This window comes from Corvus cornix, chromosome 1 (genome assembly GCF_000738735.6).
Source record: "Corvus cornix cornix isolate S_Up_H32 chromosome 1, ASM73873v5, whole genome shotgun sequence".
NCBI lineage: Eukaryota > Metazoa > Chordata > Aves > Passeriformes > Corvidae > Corvus > Corvus cornix.
In genome coordinates, this window is record NC_046332.1 from 109,344,958 (window position 1) to 109,372,146 (window position 27,189).

Genomic DNA, 27,189 nt, shown 5'->3' on the forward strand with positions numbered 1-27,189 from the left:
TTTATACTTTTAATTTAATGGAATCCCATGTAGCAATATATGGGGAAGCTGAGTAAGTAAGTTTGTTCTCCTTTAGCTGTTACCTTCAGAGCCCCTTCTAGGAACAGTTGGTCTGGCTGTACTGCTATATTTGAGGCCAAAAGCTGTTTAGTTTCTGAAAACTGAATCTATAATGACTTTATATCATTCCTTTATTTTCCCCATATGATCTTTTGTATCTTCTTAGCTTTATTTTATTACAATACTCTTCTCCTCTCTCTCTGACCCTTAAACCATTTTGCAGGAATAGAATCATAAAATCATAGAATAGTTTGGGTGGGAAGGGACAAACCAGCTCTGGTGTCTTCCCCATATTATGTTCTTCATGCCTAGAAAAGGCACCATTTCTTTCCTGTCCAGCACAGGTTTCTTTCTTTTCGTTTTTTTCATGTTAAAGGTTCTGAATTCACATCCTAAGAGGTTGTGACAGAGGCACTCAATGCCACTCATTCAGAGGCAGAGTTTCCATGCTTCTCTCTTCCCTTTTCTCATCTCCCCATCATGAAAAGGTCACATATTTCATAGAATTAACTGTTAATAGTATCCAAAGAGTTCTTTATGGGACCTGTACTATTAACTAGCATTCAATGGTCAATAACAAATATATTTCTGAACCCTGACCACCTAGAACTCTAGCCAATCCCTATGAAAATATAAAAGCTGAGCCAATTTACTCAACTGCTATTCCTAGAAAGAACATAAATGTTAGGCAGCTAACATCCTAAAAGATGGAAGGGCTTCTGTGACGGAGGAGGAAAAAGTGGAGTACATCACAACAAGAGGGTTGAGACTTGCTCTGTAGAAATCACTCTTGAGGTAACTGTGAGTTTGGAGAATAAAATGGCTCGAGGTATTTGCTTGATGCTTCTTTGCAGCTATAGTGATCAAATTATTCATCGGCCTTGCAAGTTGCTTATAACTGCCATGACTATGAGATATTACTGTATTCTTCCATTAATATTTTATCTACTAACCTAAATATTTACCTAGTTATCATCTTGATTATTAGATACTTACGAAGCTTCTAACCACCTGGTTTGTTTACAGCTTCTCCTTCTGATGTCTCCTGAATTATTTACAACCTACTCTGCAGTCCTGCTCAAAACCATTCCAACAAAGCATTCCAGGAACAAAAACATCTGTACTTCAGATTGAGCTGCTTTTCAAGTTTAGTTGTTTTCTTCCTCAGGCTATAAAATCTCTAAAATACATACTTAAAATGTCTAAAAGATTGTATATTCTGAACCCACAATACAATACACAATTCAATTTGTTTTGAAAAGAAGGCTCTCTTCTATCTTTTTTGTGAAAGCACAGAAATCTTACTCACAGGTTGTTTTGGGTCAGTCTCAACTGCAAAATGGTTGGGATCACTGTTAGCCATTTGTAGCACCAGAGTTTCATGAGTGGGATTAGAAAGAGGTATGTGTATATAAGTCCATCTGGAAAAAAACATATATGCAATGATGATTAATTGCAAAGCTTCTTCCATTACATGTCATTATTCATATATTCTTTTATTTCCTGAAAAATTTGGGGGGTTTTATTTATTTAATTTTTATTGCATTAGCATTTCCCCACTAGTGTGGAAAGATATTTATTAAATTATTATTATTAATAACAATAAATATTGAATTAATTCAGTGTTTCATTTTGTATCATTTTTGTGTTGTTCATTACAGCATAATCATAAAATCATTATTTTGCATATGTAGGTTATATATTTTAATGAGTATAGTGACTCTCCCAGAACAAAGACTGGAGTATGCTGATTGCCTAATTATGCTTTAAATCAACTGGCCCTCTATTTTACAGACTTTCCTTCTTTATTTTCCAGTTAAAGAGCAGACATGAGATAATTTCAATAGGGAGAAAATTTTTAAAATATTTCACAGGACTCCCAACATTTCCTCTATTCTGGTCAAAATATTATATTTTTTGTTTTTAGCAAAGTTATATGACCATAAATCACATCCTTGTTGTAACACCAAGGGACACAGAGGAGAGATTCAAGGTGAATAAGTGAAAACAGTAAATAAGAAAACTCTGAAAAATGAGATACATATATTGGCTTTGCTGTAATTCATCTCCTAATGGATATTCCCTCTAGTCAAAGCTGTGGCAGGTCAATGGCCAGATTGCTCCACATATTTATCATCTGGAAAAAATTAGTCTGTTTATCATAGCTAAATCAGTAATGAAAAAGAAAATATAAAAACTAACATTTAGAAGATATTTCAGTCCAGCTTTATGACTGTAACTTTAGACCCTAAACTGTTCACAAGTGGGCTCCTTCAAAACTATGCAGTGACATAAATCCCCAGCAGTGTGCAGCAGACTTGTTTCTGACTAACACTGTAAAAGCATTGTATCATTGAGATCTCAAAAGCTGGGTAAAGAAATACTAGGAAATTTTCACACAGGAACTTCAGATTCACTTGATCATTCCCATTTTTCACATATACCATCTCTACCCTTTTTTTTTTTTTTTTTTTGTCTGGTCTCTTTCATACGTAATACTTAGTCAAAAGGAAAAATAAGTTGAAATATCTGAAATTTAATAAGAAACTACTTGACTGTTAGAGGTTCTTCAAGTCATCAAAATCCTGCCACCCCACACAGATTGACTATCATGGTTATGCTGGAAAAATTGTTGCATTTGGCAGTAAATTCCAGATCACTGTGAACTACATTCAACTGACTCATCTTCAATGACTCCACTGTGGAGCCCATAACAAGATGGATAAGGAAAGATGAAAAATATCAGGGAGAAGGTTTCCTTCCTTAGAGACATATGCTAAGGGATGTGTTAAATCTACCCTGACACAAACAATAAGCAGATCTGACTGTGATAATCCCAAATGTTAGGGAATCTGAAGAAGAATTAAAAGAGAAATTGTTAGAAATTTTCTTTTCTCTTTCAAGAATTGGTCAGAAATTGATTCTAAGTTATCAAAGGGTTCTTGGCTCCTAATCCAATTCCGAGTAATATTTCAAGGACATAAATTCCTAAATTTTTCAGATCAATAGTAAAAAGAATACAGCAAGCACACAATGAAAAACATTATTCCTATATTCATATGCTAATGCTTCTGCATTCAAGGCAAAGTTGGTAGAATGGAAATTAATCTGTTAAAAAACTACAAATCTTCACCAACCAGAAATGCTTCAAACATTTGATGACATTTACAGTTCACATCTCTGGGTACATAGCAAGGAAGTATATCCATTCAAAAAAACATGCAAATTGATACCTTTCTTAGACCATACACAGATGTCTACCTACACTGCCTTTACACATTTATCACAGATTAATGCAACCAATTTACTTGGACTGTCTCATCTTTTCCATGAGGCAGAGCAATTCTCAGTAAGTGAACTGTAACCTCAATGCCATCACTGACTGCCATTGTGCCACTTTGTACTTCAAGAAGAGTGCTGATAACATTATGCTGACACCGCTGGGCACCACCAAAAAGAGCCTGGCACCATCCTCTTCACACCTGCCTTTGAGATGTTTGTATGTATTGATGAGATCCCCTCCCAACCTTTTCCTCTCCAGAGGAGAGATGCTCCAGACCCCTCATCATTCTTGTGGCCTCCACTGGACCCTCTCCAGGAGCTCCTTGTCTTTCTTGTACTGAGGAGCCCAGAACTGGACACGGTGTTCCTCCGCGTATTTACAGATACATAGGAACTACAACATGTATGTACTTATAAAGGGAAAAGAAATCTCATTTGAAAAAATAAAACATGGGATTTGAGGAGTTTGAGATAAGAATTTTGACAGGAAGAGTTGTAGTTAATGGAGCTAATCTTTTCCAACATCCATTTTCCTTGCAGTGGAAAAGGATGACTTGTCATTTTCCACTGGACTATTTGTGCATGTAGCTTCCAGGCAGTGGATGCCAAAGAAAATTATGAATGCCAGATAGTCTGAATAAAAAGGTTTTAAGTAATTCCTAACTCCTAACAGCAAAAGCCTACATAGTAGAGAAAAATTACTCCAGTCAGCCCAGAATTTTAAAGTAAAAACCAGGAAATGGCACAATTTATTTTCTTTAGAACATAATAACAAAGGCATTGTCAATTACCTCCAGTCTGTGCATCATACTTAAGAGCAGAAAATATTCACTCACAAAAAATTTAATCAGAGAAAATTTCATGTTGTGGACTCTAACAACATTTTTTCTCAGTCTGTTATGTATATTAATTCAGATTTAGTCAAAGATAGACAGAAGTGGAATTTAGCATTCACAAGAGCAGTGTATCCACAGAAACTATTAGTAAGTGGAGGTAATATGTGGAAAAGCACTTCTGAAATTTTGACATTCTCCAAAGCCTTTCCTTAAAGTTTTAGCTTATGTCTTGAAATTCAGAACTGGACTGAACATTATGCTATCAAAATGCACGTTGAAATATCATTGAAGGATGGTAATAATTGGGTTCATTTTTCTAAGTAGCTCATTTTCACTTGTGGCATTTCAACCATGTCTACCTCCAGGACCTGCAGGACAGAAGTTGCATCATTTTCCCTTTTCTTGAGAGGTTAAAATATATTGCTAACTGGTATACAAGCATTTGTAAAGCAGGATTGTTGGTAAACTCCTAGTTCAGGGAGAAGAAAAGAAACAGAAAATAAAGCCAACCTACAGAGCTCAAGATTATGGATCTTGGTGATTACATTCTGCAGTATTGTTGGAGTGATTTCTCTATAAAGACTTCAGAGGAAGTTTACATAGAGGCTAAAATTTCATTTCAATTGTTCTTCTGCAAGGAATATTTCACCTACCTACATATATATCTAAAAAAATTATCTGCAAACTACTACAGCAGACATAGAGCACTATTCTGAGTTTTTGCTGTAAACTGTTCATGTAATGTCCATGATACTCAAAAGCAGTGACCCAGTCCAGCATTATGAACTACTCACTTTCCAAGCTCACAAGCTATTTCAGGTAGCCCGGTTGGCGATGGCTTCTCTACGTTGAACTTCAGGGCATACCAAAATTCTCCAAGTACATCTGACCGGAACATGACACTAAAAACAGATACACAAGCTTAACATAAAGCTATTTTTTTCAGATAATTAAAAAAAACCCCAGATTAAAATTCAGGAGAAACCTAATGAGTTCAACACAGAGAGTTCTTTAATTAGATCATATTTTTCCTCTAACACTTCTCACTGGTATCTGAATTCAGCTACCAAATCTAATAATATTTAGAATTACTGCTGCAACAAAATCTCTTCTTCATCCTTCCTAAATTTTAGCGATAAAATTCGTTGCTTGTGGTTTTGTTAGCTTGCTTTTATCAAAAATACAACTCAAACATTTTTCTGCTTATAAGAGTAAGCTTTAATTTCATTTCAATATTACAGGATTTTCTTTTTAGCCATTTTGAAGGGCAAAGTAACAGAAATAATATACACTAATTTTAAAAAGGAAAATCTCTCAAATCTAGGTATAAAAACTGAGGTGTAAATATAGACACATTCCTATGAGCCTGGCAAGGAGATATTCAAGTAATATTCAACATATTGTTTTGATATACAAGGAATATTCCAAGGAATATTCATAATATTGTTTTGATATACAATCAAGTGTTGTCATGACTTAAAATTTCTTGCTGCTAGGTGAGATATGTACAGCAATATATTTCAGTGACAGACATTGTAATAAAGTTCTTTCCTACTGCATTTTCTTTTCTATTTCTTGAGGTTTTTTTGAGTAGCAGAGTGATAACAGTATTAAACCAAAGCACTGGAAGTGTATAAAAACTTAGAAGAAATGCACTGTACAATCCCATGACCCACTAAGGATGAGTTCTTTTTCTAAATTATAGATAACTGTGTCTATGCCATGACTTTATGGTTCCAGACTATCCCCTGTGCCAACAGAGCTTTTAAAGCGAGCATAAAACAGCTCTAGGAAAGAATCAACCATTTGAAAAGGTACACATGCCACAATCCCTTTTCCAACAGTTCTTCCCAGCTGCTAACATAGCAAAGGAAACAGAGCATGGCTTCAGAAAAAAATTTAATAGTGTGGATGCAATGGGGAAGTACCTCTGTCCAGCTGTACTGTAGTCTATGGGAGCTACTGCAATTTAAAGGAGCTATTATACACTTCTGGAACAAAACTGCACAACCATATTGAGAATGTCCAGATGTGCTTTATGTCACCTCTGCATATATTCCCTAAGGCCCAGCCAACCAATCAGCTGAGCCCCAAGTTTTGCCAGTTAAAACAAACCTTTATCTTATTATTTGGAAATTCTGCATTTGAAAAATGCCAGAAATATTATGTGGTATGAAAAAAAAAGAGGAGGTCTACCCTCATCTGCAGTTTAAGAATGCATGATTTTTACAAATTCCCACAGGGAAAAAAAAAAACCACAAAACACAAAACAAAACAACTTATTAGAGTTGTAACAGTTCTCAATTTTATAAAACAGTATTTGAATCTGCATCATTCAATGATACCTGACATTATTGTGGTCTTTGGAAAAATCATTGCAAGCAAATTGAATAAAACTCTGAATGGATTTTGACTGACCAAAACTGGTCAGATGTCTCTGCTCTCCTCTTAAATCACCACCCCACCCTACTCCCCATTCCCATATTTTTGCCAGTCAGTTGAGATAACTGAAAAACAGGGCATTGTTTTTCAGTCAGCCCTTTGACTAAATAATGCTTTGGTAACCAAATTCCAGGAAAATAAGCTTTGCAATTCTACACCATTCAATTACTTGCTGAACTGTTTTAGTTGAAACTAAGACCAAGAGGTCATCTGTCTTTTCATACCTAATTATCATACCTGCATGGTTTCACTGGGATTTCCAATGTAATGAATTTTTTTTAATTTAAAACCACTCCATATTCATTTAGTAGATCGTGGTTAAGTAATGGAAGATTATGAAGGTAAATGGATTTAAGTGAAGACAGTTAAAGGGTTCTCTATCTGGTTTCAGTTATGTTTTTACAATTTTGTTCCTTCTGAGAAAAAAATGTAATTGTTCTATTCCTTTTACAGAACTTAAAATTTACAAACTATTAATCTGAAGTTTTCAAGGGGGGCTTCTAACATTAAGTAAGCTTCTCAAACATTGTTAACTAAATTCTAGTGAACTAGAATGACAAGGAGTTATTCTATTGCCTGTCAATAATGCTTTTCCCCTAAGAGGAAAGCTGCTATTAGGGATACAATACATTTAAAGATGGAAATTGTCTTAATTCCATTTATTAACTTCTGTGGGGCTTTTTAGGGCAATATTTTCATCAAGTGACTTAGGTTTCAATGAAAGTAGTTCATTTATTAGTAAAACAGCTACAATTACAAGTATCAAAACTCTACAGCCTACCTTCCATTAAAAGAGCCAAGAGCAGCTGGGGAAAACTGTAGGTGATATGAAAATGTTTGTTTGGGCCTGACAATGAAAGAGTTTTCTCCAAAAAGGGATGGATGGTCCAGCAGCACACTCATCTTGACAACGTTTTTGGTAGGATTAGTGATGGGAATATTAATTCCAACAGTATCCTAGAAAGAATAAAAAAAAAACAAAATCACAAAATTAATTATGAGCAATTACATGTAAAAGGTATTTCTCAAACAAGTAAAGTGCTTACTCATTGTTTACACTTATGCAAATTCAGGCTGCACCTTTGTTTGATAAGTGAACTAACCCAAAAAGAGCCAAGTTGCAGCAAGAAACATTTCAGACAACCTTCAAATTGTAAACTCTTTAATTCCATAAATATGGAAAAGTTCAAATCTTCCTGGCTGGTCTGTGTTCTACCAGGCTACTTCACTTTTCAAGATATGCCCAAGGCTTGCCAAAATACACCTTGCAAGCCAGTCTTCTGTAATCCCAAGCAGGTAAAAACTCCAGGCTGCCTCCCAACAGTCAAGCACAGGCAATTGGAAATGTCCACTTCACAAGCTGACAAACGATTAGGCTGAATTCTGCTGGATCTGTTCCCTTAATTTAAAAGTTACATCATAATACTTGACATTGAAACAACACCACCACAATAAATATTCCCTCTCTCATTCCATTAGACCATTTCCCTCACTAGTGATCTCCATATCTTTGTTTAAAGTCTATGAGTACTTCAGGAAAGGGCCATCTTTCAATGATCACCTGGAAAACATCGATACTATTAAAGATGCATAAAAAATTCCAGTTACTGTAATAAAACAGAGGCAAACTATGGCCTCATTAGCTAAACATGCATATTTTACATGTGGAACACCTGTAGGATGAGCAGGAATGGGGCAGAGGCAGCTCACTCTGCACAGCTCCTACATTTCTTTGCTGTAAGATTAGAGGTGGTGTAAATTCATCCTATGTGCCCTGGGTGTATCAATATCAATAAACTTTATGAAACAAAGCCCTTTAAACAGTCCAGAAGGAATATACTTATGAAGGCAGTCCACTGTGATCATCCAGGAGGCATACTTGCAGTTTAAAATACATATGTTCTTTTCAGATATAGTTATCTATAGAAAATGCACAAAATCCAAAAACAAAGATATGTATTTATTTCTATCTACATTTGTGTACATGTACTTTGTATATTTGTGTCTACCCCAATTTTGGTCTCTTTCCTTTGCTCTAACCAAGCAGTTTATTTTAAAATGGATGTTGTTTTGGTTTTTTTTTAACACATAGTGATTTGTTTCTCACAGCAAAATTATTCCATGTACTGTTTTGTAAAAAGAAAATAATTCAAATTGCAATATGAAAGGAGAAAAAGATAAAATGTCTATTAAAATTAATAACACACTAAAAAATGAATATGAAATACTTTTATGACCCCACATAGAGCTACCTCATTCTGCTTTCAGCCTGCCTATGATTTGGTAAATTTCTATATATTTACATTTATTGACAATGACTACTGGAATATGCATAAAACACATTTATTGTTCTACAGATGGCAAGATTACACCAACAATTCATATCATTTAAGTGCCTTGCATCAGTAAAATGGGATTTAAATTTGCCATAAAATATTTTAAAGCTCAGATTAATAGTTTTTACTGGTGTAAACAAGTTTCTAAATCTATCTACCATTTTATTGCCAAAGGCTTCTTAACAATTTTATAGTAAAATATCTACATGCTGTGTTGAAGAAATACTTTTACAGTAAAAAGAAAATATGGGACAGCTGATTTAGGAAAAAAGCAGCAACTATCAAAAAATCTTTTTAATCTTGTACACAAAGGAAATTTCACACTGCCAGTGTTACCATAAAACACTGTTCTCTTGCCAGTATAAAATGAATGCTTAAGATTATGTATTTCCCTGGAATTTCCCAGGAAATTTGCCTGGAATTGCCATACACATTTTAATGATCTGCTACTTCATAGATGGAAAGCAGATGTATATTTATCAGCAGAATACATATATAATTTTTACTTTTTTTTTTCATTTCTAGGCCTTATTGGATTGTTACAGAGGCATAGAACTAGGATAAATAACAAAATGCCCATGGAATTGCTAAGAGTATTATTTTTCTTGAAAGCACCATTTTATCAGACAGAATGTGAAAGAGGAACATCACAGGCAATTTCCAAGCACATTTATAGTCATTAATATAGTTCCACATTTCAATGTTGAGTATTTGATAAACATTTTGACAGAGGAGAAATGTAAAAGTTGAAAAAAGAAGAAAATTAATCTCTTTCCTCAAAAATTTCTTATATCAAGGCTGCCAGTCCCCAATATAGAGCCACTTTTGTGCAATATGTCATGCTATTATTCCTTTAGAACTTTCCATGACCCACTTCTTGTCCAGTGCAGGTCATTTAAAATAATCTCACATGAGTTAAAATTAAATAAAATGAAATGTATGTATGAGATAACATTTATTTTCTGTGGAATTTGAAAAAACAATTGACTGCTAATACTCAATCCTACATTAGTAGCCTAAGTCTATGCAGAGGTTTAATACTCTGTAAACCAGAGTCTGTTTCAAAATATGTTCACAGTCATCAATTGTTCCTTTGTGATACTATACTTGTTTGCTGAAATATTTTCCTGATATATTTTATGCCAAAGACTTTCTCTATTTCCTTCTTTGAGCAACTGGATACAATTTATTTAAGGTCATAATACACAATTTTACTTTTATTAATGTATACACTGCACTGAACTATCAACTAATCCTCTTGTAAGTTCAACAAGGAAACTTGCAGGAAGATGGACACACTCTACTATTACTGTGCACAACAATTCTCTGTGTTCCACCTCCAGTAACAATCCTATTCTCACCATCAGCAGGTGTCAATAAAAGCAGTACCTGTCCAAAGTTTCTAAGAGACTGACTACAATTCTTATTCTTTAGAAGAATTGTTTTCAATTAAAATCCAGTTTCATTAAGGAGATGACATTAATTCCATATTTTTTGCAGCTTTTTCAATCCATAGACCTTGAGGTGAAAGCATTTGTAATTGCTCCCGAGTTTGCCAGGCTATGGCAATAGAAGCAAGTTTTCAAGCCAAGTAAACAGCAAGAAAGTTATTTTTATAGGCCTGGTGAGATAAAGCAGCAGAAATTCTTCCCATTGTAGTCCTCGTCCAAATCATTGTTCTTCTAGAAGGACAAGTAACAAGTGCCTTCCTTCTCCGTGCTGTACCTGATGGCAAGCAGGAATGTTGCTTAGTCAAGGACTGAACTTGGAATGGTGGCAATATTGTTGAAAAAATAGATCTTGGCCTTCTCTCTTCCACAGGCTCAAAAAGATAAGAGCTTTCAACATCCCTATCAGTGTCTATATGCCAGTGGAAGGAGTTAGAGTGTCCTGCTGTATTCTCATTATTACTCATTTCTGTTTCTTGGAACAGAAGAGGCTCAAGTGAGTTGAGCAGTAGCAGCTGATGACAGAGTTTTAGGGCCATGCTGAACAGAGCTCAGCCCAGTTTGGTCAAACTACTTCTAGAAATCAGTTCTGGATCTTGAACTGCTCAATGCAAAGTGCCTCCAAGTCACACCTCACTGCCCCCTTCTCTACACACACACGTCCACACTCAGCTGGGCCTTTCTGGCACTGAACATTCACACATGGAACTCCAGACCTCCTCTGTCCTGAGGGGCTGAGTCCTTCAGGCTTCCTATTCACTCCTAAGTTAATGGAGATCTTTGTAAAGTGAACCATCTCCGTCGCTGTACAAGCCCCTTTTTTTGGGTTTTTTTTAACTCTCTCTGAGATGTAAATGAATTGCCAAGATAACCTTCTCCTTTTCATGCACGGTTATGAGGCTAGAGAACCAGAGCATTGCCATTAGCTTGATACTGTATTTTCCCATTTTACTTGGCATATTTTGCCTTACAAAATAGCAGCTTTCAAAAAGGCACCAGCTGTTCATCAGCCGTGAAGTCTATCAGAACAGCAAATTGAACTGCTTGAAATCTAGGACTAAACACCTTAAGCAAATTATGTATTTGTACAACTTGCTTAGTAAGGAATCCATTCTTATTACTATTGCAGAACAGGAAATCAACTATAAGGAAAAAATTTGCACAGGACATTTAATATCAGAAGCTAATAGGGCAGTGAGTTTCAGGTTTAAATTTACATATACATTTACATAGAAAATTCACACTGAATTTAATTTCTTTTAGCTGTAATGTGTATTAGTGCCTAAGTAATAATGCCCTGAAACAGAATACAGCAATGATTAGTTCATAAGTTATTACAATAATTCTAAGCTCACTGACTAAAAATTACTATACTGCTAACCTCTTAATGGGGGCTAGACATTGTACCAAGCAAAAAAAATGGGAAAACAATGTTTTGCAAGAGATGATTGCAAAAAATATTTTTCTGAAATGGAAGGAAAGGAAGAGACTGAAAAAGCATTATATTTTATGACTGAATCTATGATGTCCTCAGCTCCACCAAAAGATGCCAAAACCCACACCAAACTGATATTACAACAATCTATACACATACAAGAAAAGCTAATGAACTAAATAATATGCACATATTTGGACTTCCATGTACACATGGAAAAAGTTGTATCAAAGATGAGTTGAATGCTAAGAGAAGTGCTATTTTAAGATAATTATAAGAAGCATACCTGACAAGGGGATACAGACTGACTCAAAGTAAAATTAACATCCCAAATTCCCACAACTGAGAAAGTAACAACTATGCTCACATCTTAATGAATACATTTTGAATTTGAAATCAAGGGAACCTCTGCATCCATGGAGACTGAAGCTCAATAACTCTCCATCCTCCTGAGATCACTGGCAGATTTCCTTCTCAGAACCAGCAGTGTTAGAAGAAGAAATTACCAATTACAGCTATTTTTTGACAACGTCTATACTGATGGTTGGCACTTCCAGTGACCAGCTCAGTTGCCTAAATCACCTCATACAGTAACCTGGCTTATCAAAGTTCAGTTGGTTTTGAGAGCCCTATAAAAAAAAAACCATAAAAGTCAATCTTTTCCATTACCAGAATCAATGGGGAAGGAGATCATAGCATCATAGAATGTTTGGGTTGGAAGAGACCTTAAAAATCATCTCGTTCTATGGGCAGCGACACTTTTCACTAGACCAGATTGCTCAGAGCTCCATCCATCCTGGCCTTGAACACTTCCAGGGGTGGGGCATCCACAGCTTCCCTGGGCAGCCTGTGCCAGGGCCTCAGCACCCCCACAGTAAGAAACTTCTGCCTAATATCCAATCTAAACCCACTCTCTTTCAGTTTGAGGCCATTTTCCCTTGTCCTGTAACCGCATGCTCCTGTAGAAAGTTTCCCTCTGTCTTCCCTGTAGGCTCCCCTCAGGTACCGAAAGGCCACAACTAGATTACCCCAAAGCCTTCTCCTCTCCAGCCTGAACAATCCCAATTCTCTCAGCCTTTCCTCATAGCAGAGGTGCTCCATCCCCCTGATCATCTTGGTGCCTCCTCTAGACCCTCTCCAAGGTCCTTCCTGTGCTGGGACCCCAGAGCTGGATGCAGCACTGCAGGTGGGGTCTCACCTGAGCAGAGCAGAGGGGCTGAATCCCCTCCCTCACCTTCTGCCCACACTGCTGTAGATGCAGCCCAGGACACATTTGGCTTTCTGCACTGCAGAGAGATGGGCTGCTTCTGATATCTGACACTGAATTAATGTAACAAAGGGCCAAATTAATCTTCAAAGGATTTTTCAGGAAAATCATTTACACTTACTTTGTCATCAACATTTTTGGAAAGCATGACTCAGCAAGTGACAGATTTCAATACAGCTCCTATTCATCATTTTTATGGGTCACTTTGCTGTGCAGATACATGTACATAATACATGAGGTGCCCATGATGGAAAACAGTTTGAATCAAATCAATAGATGTATTTACAGTCCTTGGGCAATAGGACTGTTTTGGGGGATGCAAATCCAGGCTGCATCTGTCAAAAATAGACATTTCTCTTTTTTTCAGATTGTCCTTTCTCCTTCAGAGGCTGTCATATCCAGAACAAAATACTTAAGGTCAGTATCACTCAATAAAAAGTGTGAGAAAGTGCAATATTTCCAAGTGAGAAATGTACTGTTCTTAGATAATGAAGTCAAGAGAGATATCAGTGACTACTGCATTTTAAAAAAGTCAGTTATGTCTCATGGAGTTGTAATATGCAAACTCTTCTGCAGGCATGTCATCACACTGAGATACCAGCCCAAAATCAGCCTCAAAATAGCAACAATTGCCATTTGTGACCCTTCAGGGAACTTAAGGAGATGTAAAATTTAGGATACTTTCAATTTCCAAATAGCTTCTGATATATCAGGTAGGCAGTTTAGTATCTGATCTGGACTAAATCTTGCTCTCAGAGATCTTAGTGAATGTAGTTCAGCTTAAATATTTAAGTAAATCTGTGCCATTCCCTTCTTTACCAAAGAAGTGCACGATTATCCCTGGACTCTGAATGTGTACAGCACTAAAAGGTTTAGTTCCTGAATTAATTGTATCTGCCCATATAATGCTACAACAGTTAGCTGTAATTATTTTCTGCTGGTCTCACTGATTTGTTTTCAAGTGCTACATAAAGCCACAATAATGCCATAAATTCACAAATCCAATAGACTAGAACATACTTTGGGAGGCTTGGTGAGTGCTGATGATTTCTGCATATTCATAATGAAGTCAGTAACTGAAACCACACAATTACTTCCAGGAATTTACTCTAATATAATTTAATTAGCCTATTAGTTTAATACTGGATTAATATTTAGATCCAACTGCCCTGGACTGAAAATTTGATGTGATGAGGTTCAAAATCTCCATCTGACATGCAACTTCAAACATGACAAAGTCTATATCAGTGAAATGCTGAATATCAGCTCACTCAGAACTGACCAGGAAAAGGAAATGACCAGCACTGCCCGTGTTCCAGTGCTTCAAAGAAAGAAGCAGAAACACTTGGTAAAAATAAACTTACAACCACCTATCAGAACCTAATGGTAGAATAGCAGCAGGGACCAATTACTACATTATTTCCACCAACTTTAAAGACTTCTGATAAATGTGGAAGCAAATATTCTACTATGCGCCTCTACTCGCAGCTCATGCTGGTATGAGCTAACTAAAAGTACTTCTTTACTTTAGAAGTAGTAACCAACTCCAATAATACCTCATTTTTTTGAATTTTTATGACCATACTAATGAGGTAATTTACATCTCAGCTACACCACCTACCATCAAGTTATTCAATCAGTGGAGGTAAAATGCTAATTAATTTGACTATCTTAGATCTTGCACCTACTGTGACTCTCTCATTCTGTAGGTCTAAAAATAGATTTTTAAGGAAGCATTTCTTCACAGTTTAAAAGACCAATACATAATTATCATTGGGACAAAACATGTAAAGGTAGAGATAATTCTAATAGAAAGCTGAAATTGTCAGGATTTCTGCTGAGAAAAACTTTTTCTCCTAAATTTTCTAGGAGTAAATTGCCTCTGATAAAACCTTTCTCTACTAGATTCTAGACACTTGCTTTTTTTAAATCAAACTTTTATTTTTAGTGTATCTCTGCAGTATCAGGAGCCAGACAGTGTTATAATATGAAGAGAACATCTTAAATGTTCATAGCTTTTCTGAGAACAGAATTATATCTAAATCTAAAGGAACAATCTCTATAAGAGTTATCGCATTCTATTCCTTACTATGACTTACAAGAGCAGATAAACTTTGAAAACAGCCTCATTGCTAGTTGTTGCTCCAAGAAAAGTGAACTTTTAAGCCCTTGAGGTTTGCTCACAGATTACTGTCTCACATGGAACAATAAATGCTGCATTACAAATATTGACTTCTATGTGTGGCATGCTAGAGGTCTCTGCAGTCTGTCCCACACATTCCCTTAGCAGTTACCCTACAAAAGTAATGCAAGCTCACTACATCACAAGCAATGTTTTTTAAAAATATAAACATCAATCTCTATATATTTTTATTGACTGTTATCTTTTACTAGAACCTCTTAAAAAGCAAAAATTAGAACAAGAGCAGTCTGAACCCAGGCCGACACTTGAATTTCCCTGGGTCTGTGCAGTCTATCGCTGTCAAGCAGAAAGAAGCCTCTCCATCTGTGTGGGAAAGACGTTGAAGTGTTTATTAGAGAATCATGAATCTATGAATCATGGAGTGAAAGTATGAAAACCTTTCTATACTGATTTCTCTACATTTTTGGCTGCTCAGTTTTGACCACCCAGCAGATCACCTCATAAGGGAAAGAATTGCAACTACAAACAACCTGAAATACATTTTCTTTTGGCATATCCACATATTTGGAAATGAGCCATTATTTCATCCTCTAACTTTTATACACTAAAAGCTATCTCCTGAGGTTTCAACTTCAAAACTTGGGTAAGTAGCAATGACGTGTTTTTGAATTGTTGTATTCATCCTACAGTCACATTCTGCTGTGTAGGGCTCACACAGAACAGACCTGCTGCATTCATTTTTCTAGACTGCCAAAATCAAAGGTTTGAATGTTGGAACCAGTAATGGGAATACCCTGCCTACACTTAGATCTGTATGTAAACAGCAACACTGTGCCAGTGACCTTTTAAAAGCATCATTAAAAGCTCAGAAGCAGTGTGAGAGTGGTCTGGGAGCCTTTACAAACAGCAACAGCAGCACAAGTTTCAACTCACAAGAACAAGTCTTGCAGAAGTGGAGTGGGCAACATGTTTCAGAGATACATTGCCAACTTTGGGGCACTCGTGGTTCTAAAGGACTTGAGAGAGAGAGAAAAAATAGATTTGGCAGAGAAAAGACAAAACTCTTGTCTCCACACTTGTGGAAACCAAACTCAATCCCTTGCAGGCATTTGGTTTTATTAAAGCAGAAACTAATAATTCACTGTTCAAAACAGACCTTCCCCTCTGGCTTATCTCCTGCTGTACAGATCCTGCTTGGAGCTCACATATTAGATATTTCCTCTCAAGATAGAAAATACTACATTTCAAATATATGGATGGATTAACAAGTCTCTTGACTCAGTGAACCAGTAATATACACTTAGAATTTTCTCCATGGAATAGACAACTGCTAATGAGAAAGTGCTTAAAGCAGTAACAGCCTTTTAGACACTTTACATCAAAACTTAAGAATCACCTTCCTTCTTGACCTCTACATTCAACCTGAATATTTGAAGGCAAATATTTAGAATATTTACAAGACAAAGTAACTTTTGCAGTTCATTTTTCTGAACAATCTGAGATAATTTATCAGCCTAAATTATGCCTCTGTAATACTGTTATGAATTAAGAAATACAAGTAAGCACAAAAGTAAAATACAGTAACAAATGTTTTAATTGTAAATTGTTACAATATTGTCAAAAGTTGAAGATATTAATAAATATTAATTGATAAAATTTTAAAATCTGGTTGTTTTCTCTGCATTTAGAACTAAAAATGTGCAAATGTACAAACAATCATAATAACTGGAAGTGTTATTTAATTAATGAGTAATGAACATTAAATAAATTTTAATTTGACTTGAAAACTTCCCACTTTCACAGATGGTTCCTTCGAACTGTTAAAATTCTTTGTAAATTATCCTTTCTCAATCCCAGAGAAATATATAAATAATTACTGAGTTAATATTCACTACCTCCTTCCATGTGAAATGAGTAGTACTAATTTTTACTCCCCATCTCTCTCAAACAGCTTTAGTTGGAATTAGTTCAGTAGAAATATTTGCTGCAGGGAATCAATTTTATGACCCTTATGTTAGTTACTTTTATACAAATAGGTCTGCAGGTTCAACTAAGGTAGTCTCTACGATTACTGAGACTTTAGTTTTTCTTTAGTCTTCTAAGATTTCAGTTACAATGATTTTCATCTACCTTTACACCAGGAATTCAAATCAAGCAGCAAATTCATTTCTAAAAGGCCAAAGAAAAGTCTTCAGACAGTAATAGACACTGGGCCCTCCCTCCTACTGAGGGTAATGATTTAAGCAAGTGCCACAGATTGTCGCATTTACATAGTCATTCTTTATTCTGATTTAAATAGAAGAGGAAAAATGTGCATTACTTTTTCTATAGGCCAAACCATCTAAAATAAGTAGGGCTGTAGCCTAAAGTAAAAACATCCAGTAAACCTGTATAACTTAAACCAAGTAATTCCTGAGTTAATGGCATTTCTCAAACTTCAACACAGCATCTGTTTTCAAATCAAATCCTCAATCAACTAGCTTTATATACTTACTTGAAGTTCCTGATTCAGATGTTGAGAGTACTTGTATGTGTGGATTAATTTGTTACTCATTGTAATGATTTAATTATCATCTGCTGTTTCAGAAGCTCTACATACTGTCCATAGAAATCCAGTAGAAAAGAACAACTAGCTGCTTTAACCCATATTCTAGAGATGCAGAGCTATGAAGTTTTATTTGAATGCCACTCCAGCACTTTCAAATAGTATTCTGATCATGGGAACACAGCAATGCTATTTTGGAGAAGCAGGGATATTCATATATTTTGTGGGAGCAGTAGTGCCCCTGCCAAAACAGTCTTAAAGATAGAGCTTCCTGTTATACAGATGGACAACCTTCATAGGAACTGAATGAATAATAAAGATCCCTTCTTTCTATTCCTTCTTCTTACACAGGGAAAACAGAGTGTTCTCACCAAGTCACATTTATCACTGAGGGGAAGAACAGTGAAGCAGCACCAGTTTTCTTGGCAGCTCTGAAAAATTGCAGGACGGGTTTAAAGGTTAGAAAAATTTAGAGAACATCACTTGTAAGAGCCTGCAAGAGTTGGAAAATTTATACTTAACGACATCTTTTGGAGAAATTCTTACTGTTCACTTTCAGGCTCCTCTCACTGTTATTTTAAAAAAAAACAACAACAAACACAAACATAAAAGAAACCACACCCAGCTTTAAGAGTGTACATACAACCATGTTTTATCTTGAGCCAAAAATCTAGCATTAGTTCCTAGCACTGATAGAAAGACAGGCAATAGAGTTCAAATATTACGTTTTCCTTTCAATAATGTTACTTTACTACCTGGTTCAATCTGTACTCTAGGCCATCAGTGAGAATTTTTTCTTAAAAAGAACTTTTTCAATGGACTTGCTGTGTTTAATGGTTGAGAAAAAAACCCTTTTGTTTTGATTCCTAAGGCCCAGGGGAGCAACATGAGTTATGGACTAAGGGAATTGGTAGTTTCATTATTCAAGGCCACTCTCTTCACATAACAGTTATTTTTCATAGATAAGACCACTTATCCAGATGAAACATCCCCTCTAATTACTTGGTTTAGATCTAACCTCCTGTTTTTGTTCCATGGCAGTTAGTGACAGCTCAGATGTCATTTTATGATCTACATTAGCTCCCTGCTATTATATCACAGAACTGATTATTCATCTGTAGGGACAAGAGGAGGGGGTTAGCAGCTGCTATATATTTATCAAAAAAGTCACTTGCATTTTTATATTTCTAATAATTTACCTTCCTTTTTCTATTTTTTTTTTTTTGTGAGCTATACAAATATGCTCTGGTCTGAATTATTTGCCAAACTGCTTTTAGTTAGAGTGATTAATAATTACTACCTTCTCAAATTTGTTTTTCCTCCCAACAACCACGTTGCCATGGTTCTTTTACAGAATGATACTTTTTATACTACCAATTGTCATGAAAGCATATGATAGAAATTAAAAAATCATAGGGCATGATTCATAACTTCAGGTTACTCAGTTTGTGAGAACACAATCCAACTATCAGCCATGTATAACAATATTCAGACTATAGTTTTGCTTAGGATTTATGAAAAATGAATGTACCACAGATATGAAAACAGTGTGCCACTGTCTTCAACTGCCAAGTTAGATAATTACAAAACATTCTTAATTATGCACTTTTTACTTTTAAATAAATACTGAAAAACTTAATAAGGGGGACACTGACACATAATTTAGATTCTAAGTTGGTTCTGCTCTTAGCCAAGTGCTATTTGTAACAAGATCTCTACATTATACCTGTGAATTGATATAATGCAGTTACCACAAAATGCAAATTCCTGCTAGAATAAACATGATGCAGTGTTTTTTGACAGGAAGGGTTACAAAGATTTGGGTGCTGTGATCTGTCTATATCAGCAGGCAATGAGACACAGAAGGAGGAGATGTAGAGCCAAGCAGGTGGTGTGAGGACTCAGCCTCCACACCGTGTGACTGCCCATCCATGTTTTGCTTATGAGTGGTTCTGTTTCACTCCCATGAGCTTAAACACCCATCAGTGGTTGAAGAACATCAGATGAGCATGTGGAAGATATTCTCCAGTTAAATTACACCCAAAACAGATGGATTTCATCCATTCCACTGCTGTGTGATACAGATGGAGTAGTAAGTGGTGGCAATCAGGAGAGACACCCAAAAATCCACACTATTTCTGTGTACTGAGAGTTTTACACAGATGCATCTTTTCCTGTGGGTTCCCTTCAAGTAATTAAACTGAAGAAGGTAAGGTGCCAGGGAAGATGCATGACCTAGGGAAAATTAACACATCTTTTCTGAGATCTCTTACTGTTGTGTCTCTCTGTAAAAGAACTATAGGTTTAAAACAGACTGACATCACCCACTGATGGGTTCTGCTTTTGCAGTCCCCAAAGCATGATTCCCAAGTTCTAAAGAACTGCCAACGATTTTGAGGGGAACTATTCCCTGAGCCAATATATCCTATATATATGAGAAGAAACATATCACTGAATTGGCAAGGGTGATACTTCTGATCTACATCTTACAAATCCATTAGAAGGCAAAATCATTTCTGTGTGAGAAGAGTTTGAGGAGTACCATAAAATTGTTTGGGTTGGACAGAACCTAAAAGATCATCTTGTTCCAACCCCCCTGCCATGAGCAGGCCCACCTTCCACTAGACCAGGTTGCTCAAAATCCCATCCAACCTGGCCTTGGACACCTCCAGGGCAGGGACATCCACAGCTTCTCTGGGAAACCTGTGCCAGGGCCTCACAACTCTCACAGTGAAGAACTGTTTCCTTACCTGTTTCCTTAGCTAATCTAAATGTACTCTCTCTCCATTTACAGTCGTCACCCCTTGACTAACCACTACATGCCTTTGTCATAAGTCCCTCTGCAGCTCTCTTGTATCTCCCTTTACATACTGGAAGGCTGCTCGAGCCCCAACTCTCTCAGTCTGTCCTCAGAGGGGAGGTGCTCCAGCCCTTGGACCATCTTCATGACCTCCTCTGGACTCTCTCCAGCATGTTCATATCCTTCTTATTTTGGGAACCCCGGAGCTGGGCTCAGCACTGCAGGTGGGGCCCCACCAGAGCAGAGGGGCAGAATCCCCTCCCTGGAACTGCTGCCCATGCTGCTGATGATGCAGCCCAGGACACATTTGTGGGCTGCAAATGCTCAGCGCTGGGTCTCATCCACCAACACCTCCAAGTCCTTCTCCTCAGAGCTGCTCTCAGTCCATGATCTGCCCAGCCTGTATTTGTGCTTGGGATTGCCCTGTGCCAGGTTCAGGACCTTGCTCTTGGCCTTTTGAACTTGATCAGGTTTGTGCAGGCAATTCTTAGAATTCATAATGAATTTGAAAAGCTGCCAGCTACTAATGAACAACAGTCTGATCTAGCTTGTGATATCTAAGTGTCACTAACAGAGTAAAACCCACAGAACTATTCAAATATACCTTAGATTACTTTTTTTATGTAAAATATACATTTGCAAATACAATTCTGCATGCTATACCACCTCCAGTCTCACAAGTTTCTTCCTTTTGCTTTTATTAGACTGCCACAGGCTGGTCTAGACAAGACAAAATTAAATAAAAGTATGTTAATACTTTCATAAGAGAAAAATGAATAAATTCCTGAGCAGACTGTGATCACAGAGCGTACTTTCTCCCTTTTTCCCTGGACTAGTTTTTAGCTGATCTCTTTTAATAGCGTTGATGATCCTTGTCAGGGTGAAATGCAATCGGAAATTTGCATTGGTAGAAGGAGAGCCAAAGCCGACAAGTCTCAACATCACTCTCCCTTACATCATCCAGTTCAAAACATAACGATTTTCTACAATCATAGAATATGACACCTCACAGATCTGAAATGTCTTTACTGGAATTAATTCCAGGACTGTGCTATGGAAATGTTTCTACATGTAGCAGAATCAATGGAGTTTTTAATGACTGTGGAGAAATGCTCTCTACAGGCCAGCAGTGCCATCTGCCCAAACTGGTTCCTCAGGTAGACTGAAAAAGAAAGGACACTGAAAAAAACACAAATATTCTTCGACTTTAGATTGGCTTCTTTCATTATGACAGCTGGCAAAAAAAAAGAGTTTGAATCTGGGCAGTGACTGATGAAGTTGTAAGGTAAAGTTGGAGGCGTTCATTGTAAGCGGCGCTAAGATTAACTGGGTTATTTGAGTATCACTAACACTTAATATCCCTCCTCTGAAACACAGGCTTATCATCTACATACTTATAAGGGTTCCCCTGTTGACAAAGCTTTAGCAATCCTTCACAGCTGGAATGCATCCTTACCACCTATTCAGGCTTCACCAATTATCTATTTTCTCTTAACATACACAGAACTTAGAAAATAAACCTGGAGCTGGATACTCTCCCTCCATTGCAGTAGGGTTATTCTTATTTCTGCAATGGTTCAGCACTGGATTTCAGAGCATTCAGGGCTTGGATTAGAAAAAATATCCAGATCAGCAAGCTATATGCTTTAAAAAATCATTCATTTAAAAAGAAAATCAGAAATCATGTACCAATCTGTCCAAGTTGGAAAAAAACCCAGCCAAATATGAAAACACCCAACCTTCTCCCTCAGTATAAAAAAAACAAACTACCAATAACAACAACAAACAAACCAACAAACCACAACAACAACAAAAACAAAACAAAAAAACAAACCCCAAAAACCTGGACAGGGGAATGAGAAATAAATCTATCTTCAAGAAGTGTAACTGAACACTGAAAAAACAGACTGTCATTCATTCATCATTTGGAAACAGAAGCATGTGGAATTATCACAACAAAAGTTAAATTCAATATTTGAATCCGCTATTTGCAAAGTAATGGCACTATGCATTTATCCAACACAGGACACACCATCAGTACTAATAACCAGGGAGAAAAAGTGAGAAGTGAAATTGCTTCTCTGTCCCAAAACCTCTAAACATAATAACAATATTAAACAGTACTAGCACTATAAATAGCCACGTGTGTGGCAATTTTTCCTTTTTTACTATAATTTTCTTCATAGAAAAAATGAACTCACACATAAAAAGAAAATGTGATTACATTATTTTTCTTATTCAAACACTGTATTGACCTTTAAAGCACTGTATTGTATCATACAGTGGTATCAATTTGTGGCAGGCATTCTAGTGACCACAAGGACCAAAAAAACTAAGTCTGATTCAATTTAGAGACAGCTGTGTTTCAAATTGGGGGAACTAGTGTGTTTCTATGTAAAAAACAGGAAAAAACTATCCTCTTTTAAATTTAAAAATCTATTTCCTTTATTTCCTTTAATTTATGGGTCAATTCTTAGGTCTTCACTGAAATCCATTTCATACAATCATAGAATAAGCTGAGTTGGAAGGGACTCATGGGAATCATCGAGTCCAACTCCTGGCCCTGCACAGGACACCCCAAGAGTCACCCCATGTGCCTGAGAGCATTGTCCAAACACTTACTGAGCTCTGTCAGGCTTGGGGCTGTGACCACTGCCCTGGAGAGCCTGTTCCAGTGCCCAACCAGAAACCCAAACTGTCTACTGAAGAGTAAGGACTACAATAGGATTTGACTCTAAACTTCCAATTAGACTACTTCTTCTATTCAAACAAGGATATTTCTTTCACTGATATACAGTGATTAAAATAATTGAAATTAGACTACTAGAGCTTAAAATTATTGACTTTTTCAATATGGCTTTCAATATTGACTTATTCAATATTTTTATTTCCATAAACACCTTATTCATAATCTGGTAAATAGAAAAGTACAAGCTTAAATGATTTCAGCTATAACAGGTCAAAAGAGTTTTAAAAAGCTTGAGCAGCATAAAAATGGGTTTGATCCATTTAACTAATCAATTTCCACTCTGAATTTTAGGTTGAGAGAAAGAACACATCCCAAAATGATATGTAGTGAGATGGGTCTCAACAATGTAAAATTGCAAATTTGAAATATTTTATTAAAAACTTGAGTTAAACCAAATTATCTCTAAGCCTTTCAGATACATATCTCCAGATATGCTTTGATATTGAAATTTTGCACCTTATATTGAGACATAGAAGTAGCAAAGCAAACTAAAGGTAAATGTAACTGGAAAATCCTGTGTTGTTCCCATTCATTAATCTAATCAGAATTAAGCATTATGCAAAAGACAAATGAAAGCAGATGCAATAATACTTAGTACAGCAAATTCTGAGCAAATTAAATGAGGATGGCGACACGATGCATGAGTTTGGCGTGGGGGCAGTACAGACCTAACTGTGGTGTTTCTTTTTAGCTGATTTTATGTACTGAAAACAGAAGAGAGCAACTCTATGCTGACACCAAGACATGACCTACAGACAATTGTGTGGTGCTCCAGGTAGAACTTCTTGTTTCTTCAGAATTCTCTGCACTCTTCAGCAGAGGAGTAGCATCAACTGATGGCCAAAGTCTCAGGCCATCCATAAGCGTCAGAACATGCACAGGCTCACAAACTCGGCCTGAATTCTGACACCCACAGCTCTCAACTCCCCTTTCCATGTGGTGTGAGCTGTCACCCTGCCACAGGCCTTGCGTTTCAGACAGATGCTCATGTATGAAATACAAAAGGCTGAGTCAACCTAAAGCATTTCCAAACCTCAAACACAAAACTGGAATCTGCAAGCAAATGTATTCATGGGGTACAGCAGGACATGTGCCAAGATGATCCCACCCTGTCCACGGTTCCTGGGGTGCCCCTCAGCCTCAGCTCCCTGGGTGCTCCCTTGCTGCTTGCAGGCTGGTGGTCATCATGGCCACATGTCCACCATCAAGAACTGTGAGATGCTACACCTGGCTCATTTAAAATCCCCATCCTGCCAACTTTACCTCTGCTGTAGCCAATTTCTGATGTTTCAGAAGTCTGATCACTTGGATAAGACAGAGGAGTACTTTTGACATGCTGAGGATAAATTTGTATTGCATTTGATGATGAGATTCAGCTATAGCTACCATACAAAAGCAGTGTTATTAGTATTTTAAATTAAATGTTGCTAATCCTCTTCATTCTAAGGGCCAGGAAGGAAGAAGACTCTAAGGTCAAAAAGAGATCAATGTATTCATTAAATCTGACTCACTGATGTAGCAGATGTACCAGGTGTCTATGCTTTTTAAATATTTATCAGCTTTTGAAGCAATTTCATGTTCTCACCTTCACAAGACTCTGTCTCCTGTTTTCACTAGTAAGATCTTCCAATGTTATATTGTTCTCATTACTGGGACATTCCATGCAAGATTAAATAATTCTCAGATGTAAGTTTTTGGCCGCTAGCTCTTGATGCATGCTGGTCAGCAAAACTAAGACATCATCACTAAATATTCTTTAGCGAGTAATCACATTTCTTCTCCAGTTTTTCTTTGGCAAACTAAGTTGATAGAGCTATTTAACATTCATGTGACAAGGCCTGCTTTTCCAGTCCTCTGTGCTTGTGGGAGATTTCTTTGATTTTCTTCCAATATTTCAGAACAATTTTAACCTTCAAGAACCAGACATATACACATTCTATTAACAGTACCACCAGCATTATTTGCTTTCTATTGGTGTCTGACCATTCTTCAGCAGTCAAGGACTGCATTGGTTCTCCTTCCTGCTGTCACACTGACAGTTCTACTGAGACACTAGCTAGGATAATCCCATTCACTTACATTAGAGCCCGAAAGCTCTCACACTCCAGAAATAAGTGCCTGACATGTAACCAGTAAATTCAGGAATAACAGTTCCATAATAGTAACCACATGTTATTTGCTAGTCAGAAATATTCATGTCATCTTTCAAATTCATCAATTAAAAAAATTTATTACATTTTCCATAGACATCTGAAGAGGTATACTTACTTCTTTACCTCCTTCATCTTACTAGAAAGGAATAATTCAAATTTTCAGGTCAAGAATTTCAATGCCCTGAACACTGCAGAAGTATTTTGTACTTTAATGTGTTTTTTTCAAGTTTTCACATTGACTTTGATTAAAATTTATAGGAAGAGTTCAAATGCACCTTGAGAACTTCACATACAATAGGAGTCAATAGTGTACTTCAAATCTAGCTTTCTCTTTTACCCGTTCAGAGTATTTTCAGATCAGAAAATTATACAAGGCAATGCATGATACTGTGGGATAAAAACTTACACTGTTCTTTTCAGGGTCTCAAATCTCTTTTAGTCTAGCTTTTATGTTTCTTACTAGCACCAGACACCTCCCAGCATACTCATGCAGCACCAAGACTTTGAAAACATTATGTTTCTCATCCCTACAGAAGTTCACATTCAGGATACTGCACTTCAAGGAAAGAGCAAACCTGAAGTCACACATGAACAATGATATTTAAATATTTTCAAGTGCTTACTGGTTTGGATTTTCTTCCCCCCATATGAACACATGTAAAATCAGCTGAGGAGACTCTTCTCCCTTCCCAGCATCTGTGACTGGAAGAGGTATTCCCCTAGCACTTTTATCACATATTTTTATTTGCAAAAATGTTCCTGCAGAAAAATACCATACCAGTCATTTCTACTCATAGAACCTGTTACCACTATATGTTATTAAAGGCAGCATTTGTTAGCTGCTTACAATGTGTGCAGAAAGCAGGATGTCTAGGTGCTAAAGCAAAAATCCATTTACAGAAGTTAGGAAAAATATTAGCTCTGAAAACTAACACCTTACAAATGATAATTCAAAGACAAATGCAATTACAAATCTGTGGAAAACAAAACCATTGTTTATTAAGCAAACATACTAAACAATTATTTTATCTTTACATAGTTAAGTGATTTAAAGCATACTTATTAAATATGATGTAATTGTTCTTCTAGTATGACTAATATAATTCAGGGGGGTTTTTTTGAGAGTGACAGTATGTATTCATCTAGTAATACAAACATGATTAAATACATCCCAATGGTTAATGAAATTTAAATTACAATACTAATTTGGCATGCATAAAGAAGCAAAGTTCCAAAAGAGCCGTATTCTGTTGTGGACAACAGAGAAACTGAGGTTTTTGTAGAATTCAGGCTTATTTGAAATCCAAAATTAGAAGCAGGTATCAGCAGAATAAAAGTGTAATTTTTCAAACAGGATAAAGAAGATACTTTTATTAAATCATTCATTTTACTTCATATCACCGGGCTTAAATGAGATCTTAGTTAAGTATTGAATTTTATTACTCAACCAATGATTGTGTGGTCACTTAATAAAATTGATTAATCCTCTGTGATAGCAGCCAGAACAACAATAAAAATTGTATTTTTCTTCTAATGCAGTAGAACAAAATTAGACATTTTGAGTAATCTTACCAGAGCTCTGCAGTTCACTTCTATCGTCCTTTCTGCTGCTGCAGGTGTGCTGTAAATCTTCAAGGAGAACCACACTTTGCAATCTGTAGAACTTCCTTCTATATTAAAAAGAACAAAATGC

At 36.4% G+C, this 27,189-nt stretch overlaps 1 protein-coding gene across 1 annotated transcript in view; it reads right to left on the minus strand.

The window, feature by feature from the left end:
* CFAP47 (cilia and flagella associated protein 47) overlaps positions 1–27,189 on the minus strand; it is a 278,885-nt gene that overhangs the window by 78,818 nt on the left and 172,878 nt on the right. Inside the window, exons 51-54 of the mRNA XM_039552038.1 lie at positions 27,069–27,166; positions 7,402–7,577; positions 4,973–5,080; positions 1,370–1,481 (exon numbers count right to left, since the gene is read on the minus strand). Of these exons, the coding sequence (XP_039407972.1) occupies positions 1,370–1,481; positions 4,973–5,080; positions 7,402–7,577; positions 27,069–27,166 (494 nt within the window). The remainder of the gene's footprint in view (positions 1–1,369; positions 1,482–4,972; positions 5,081–7,401; positions 7,578–27,068; positions 27,167–27,189) is intronic.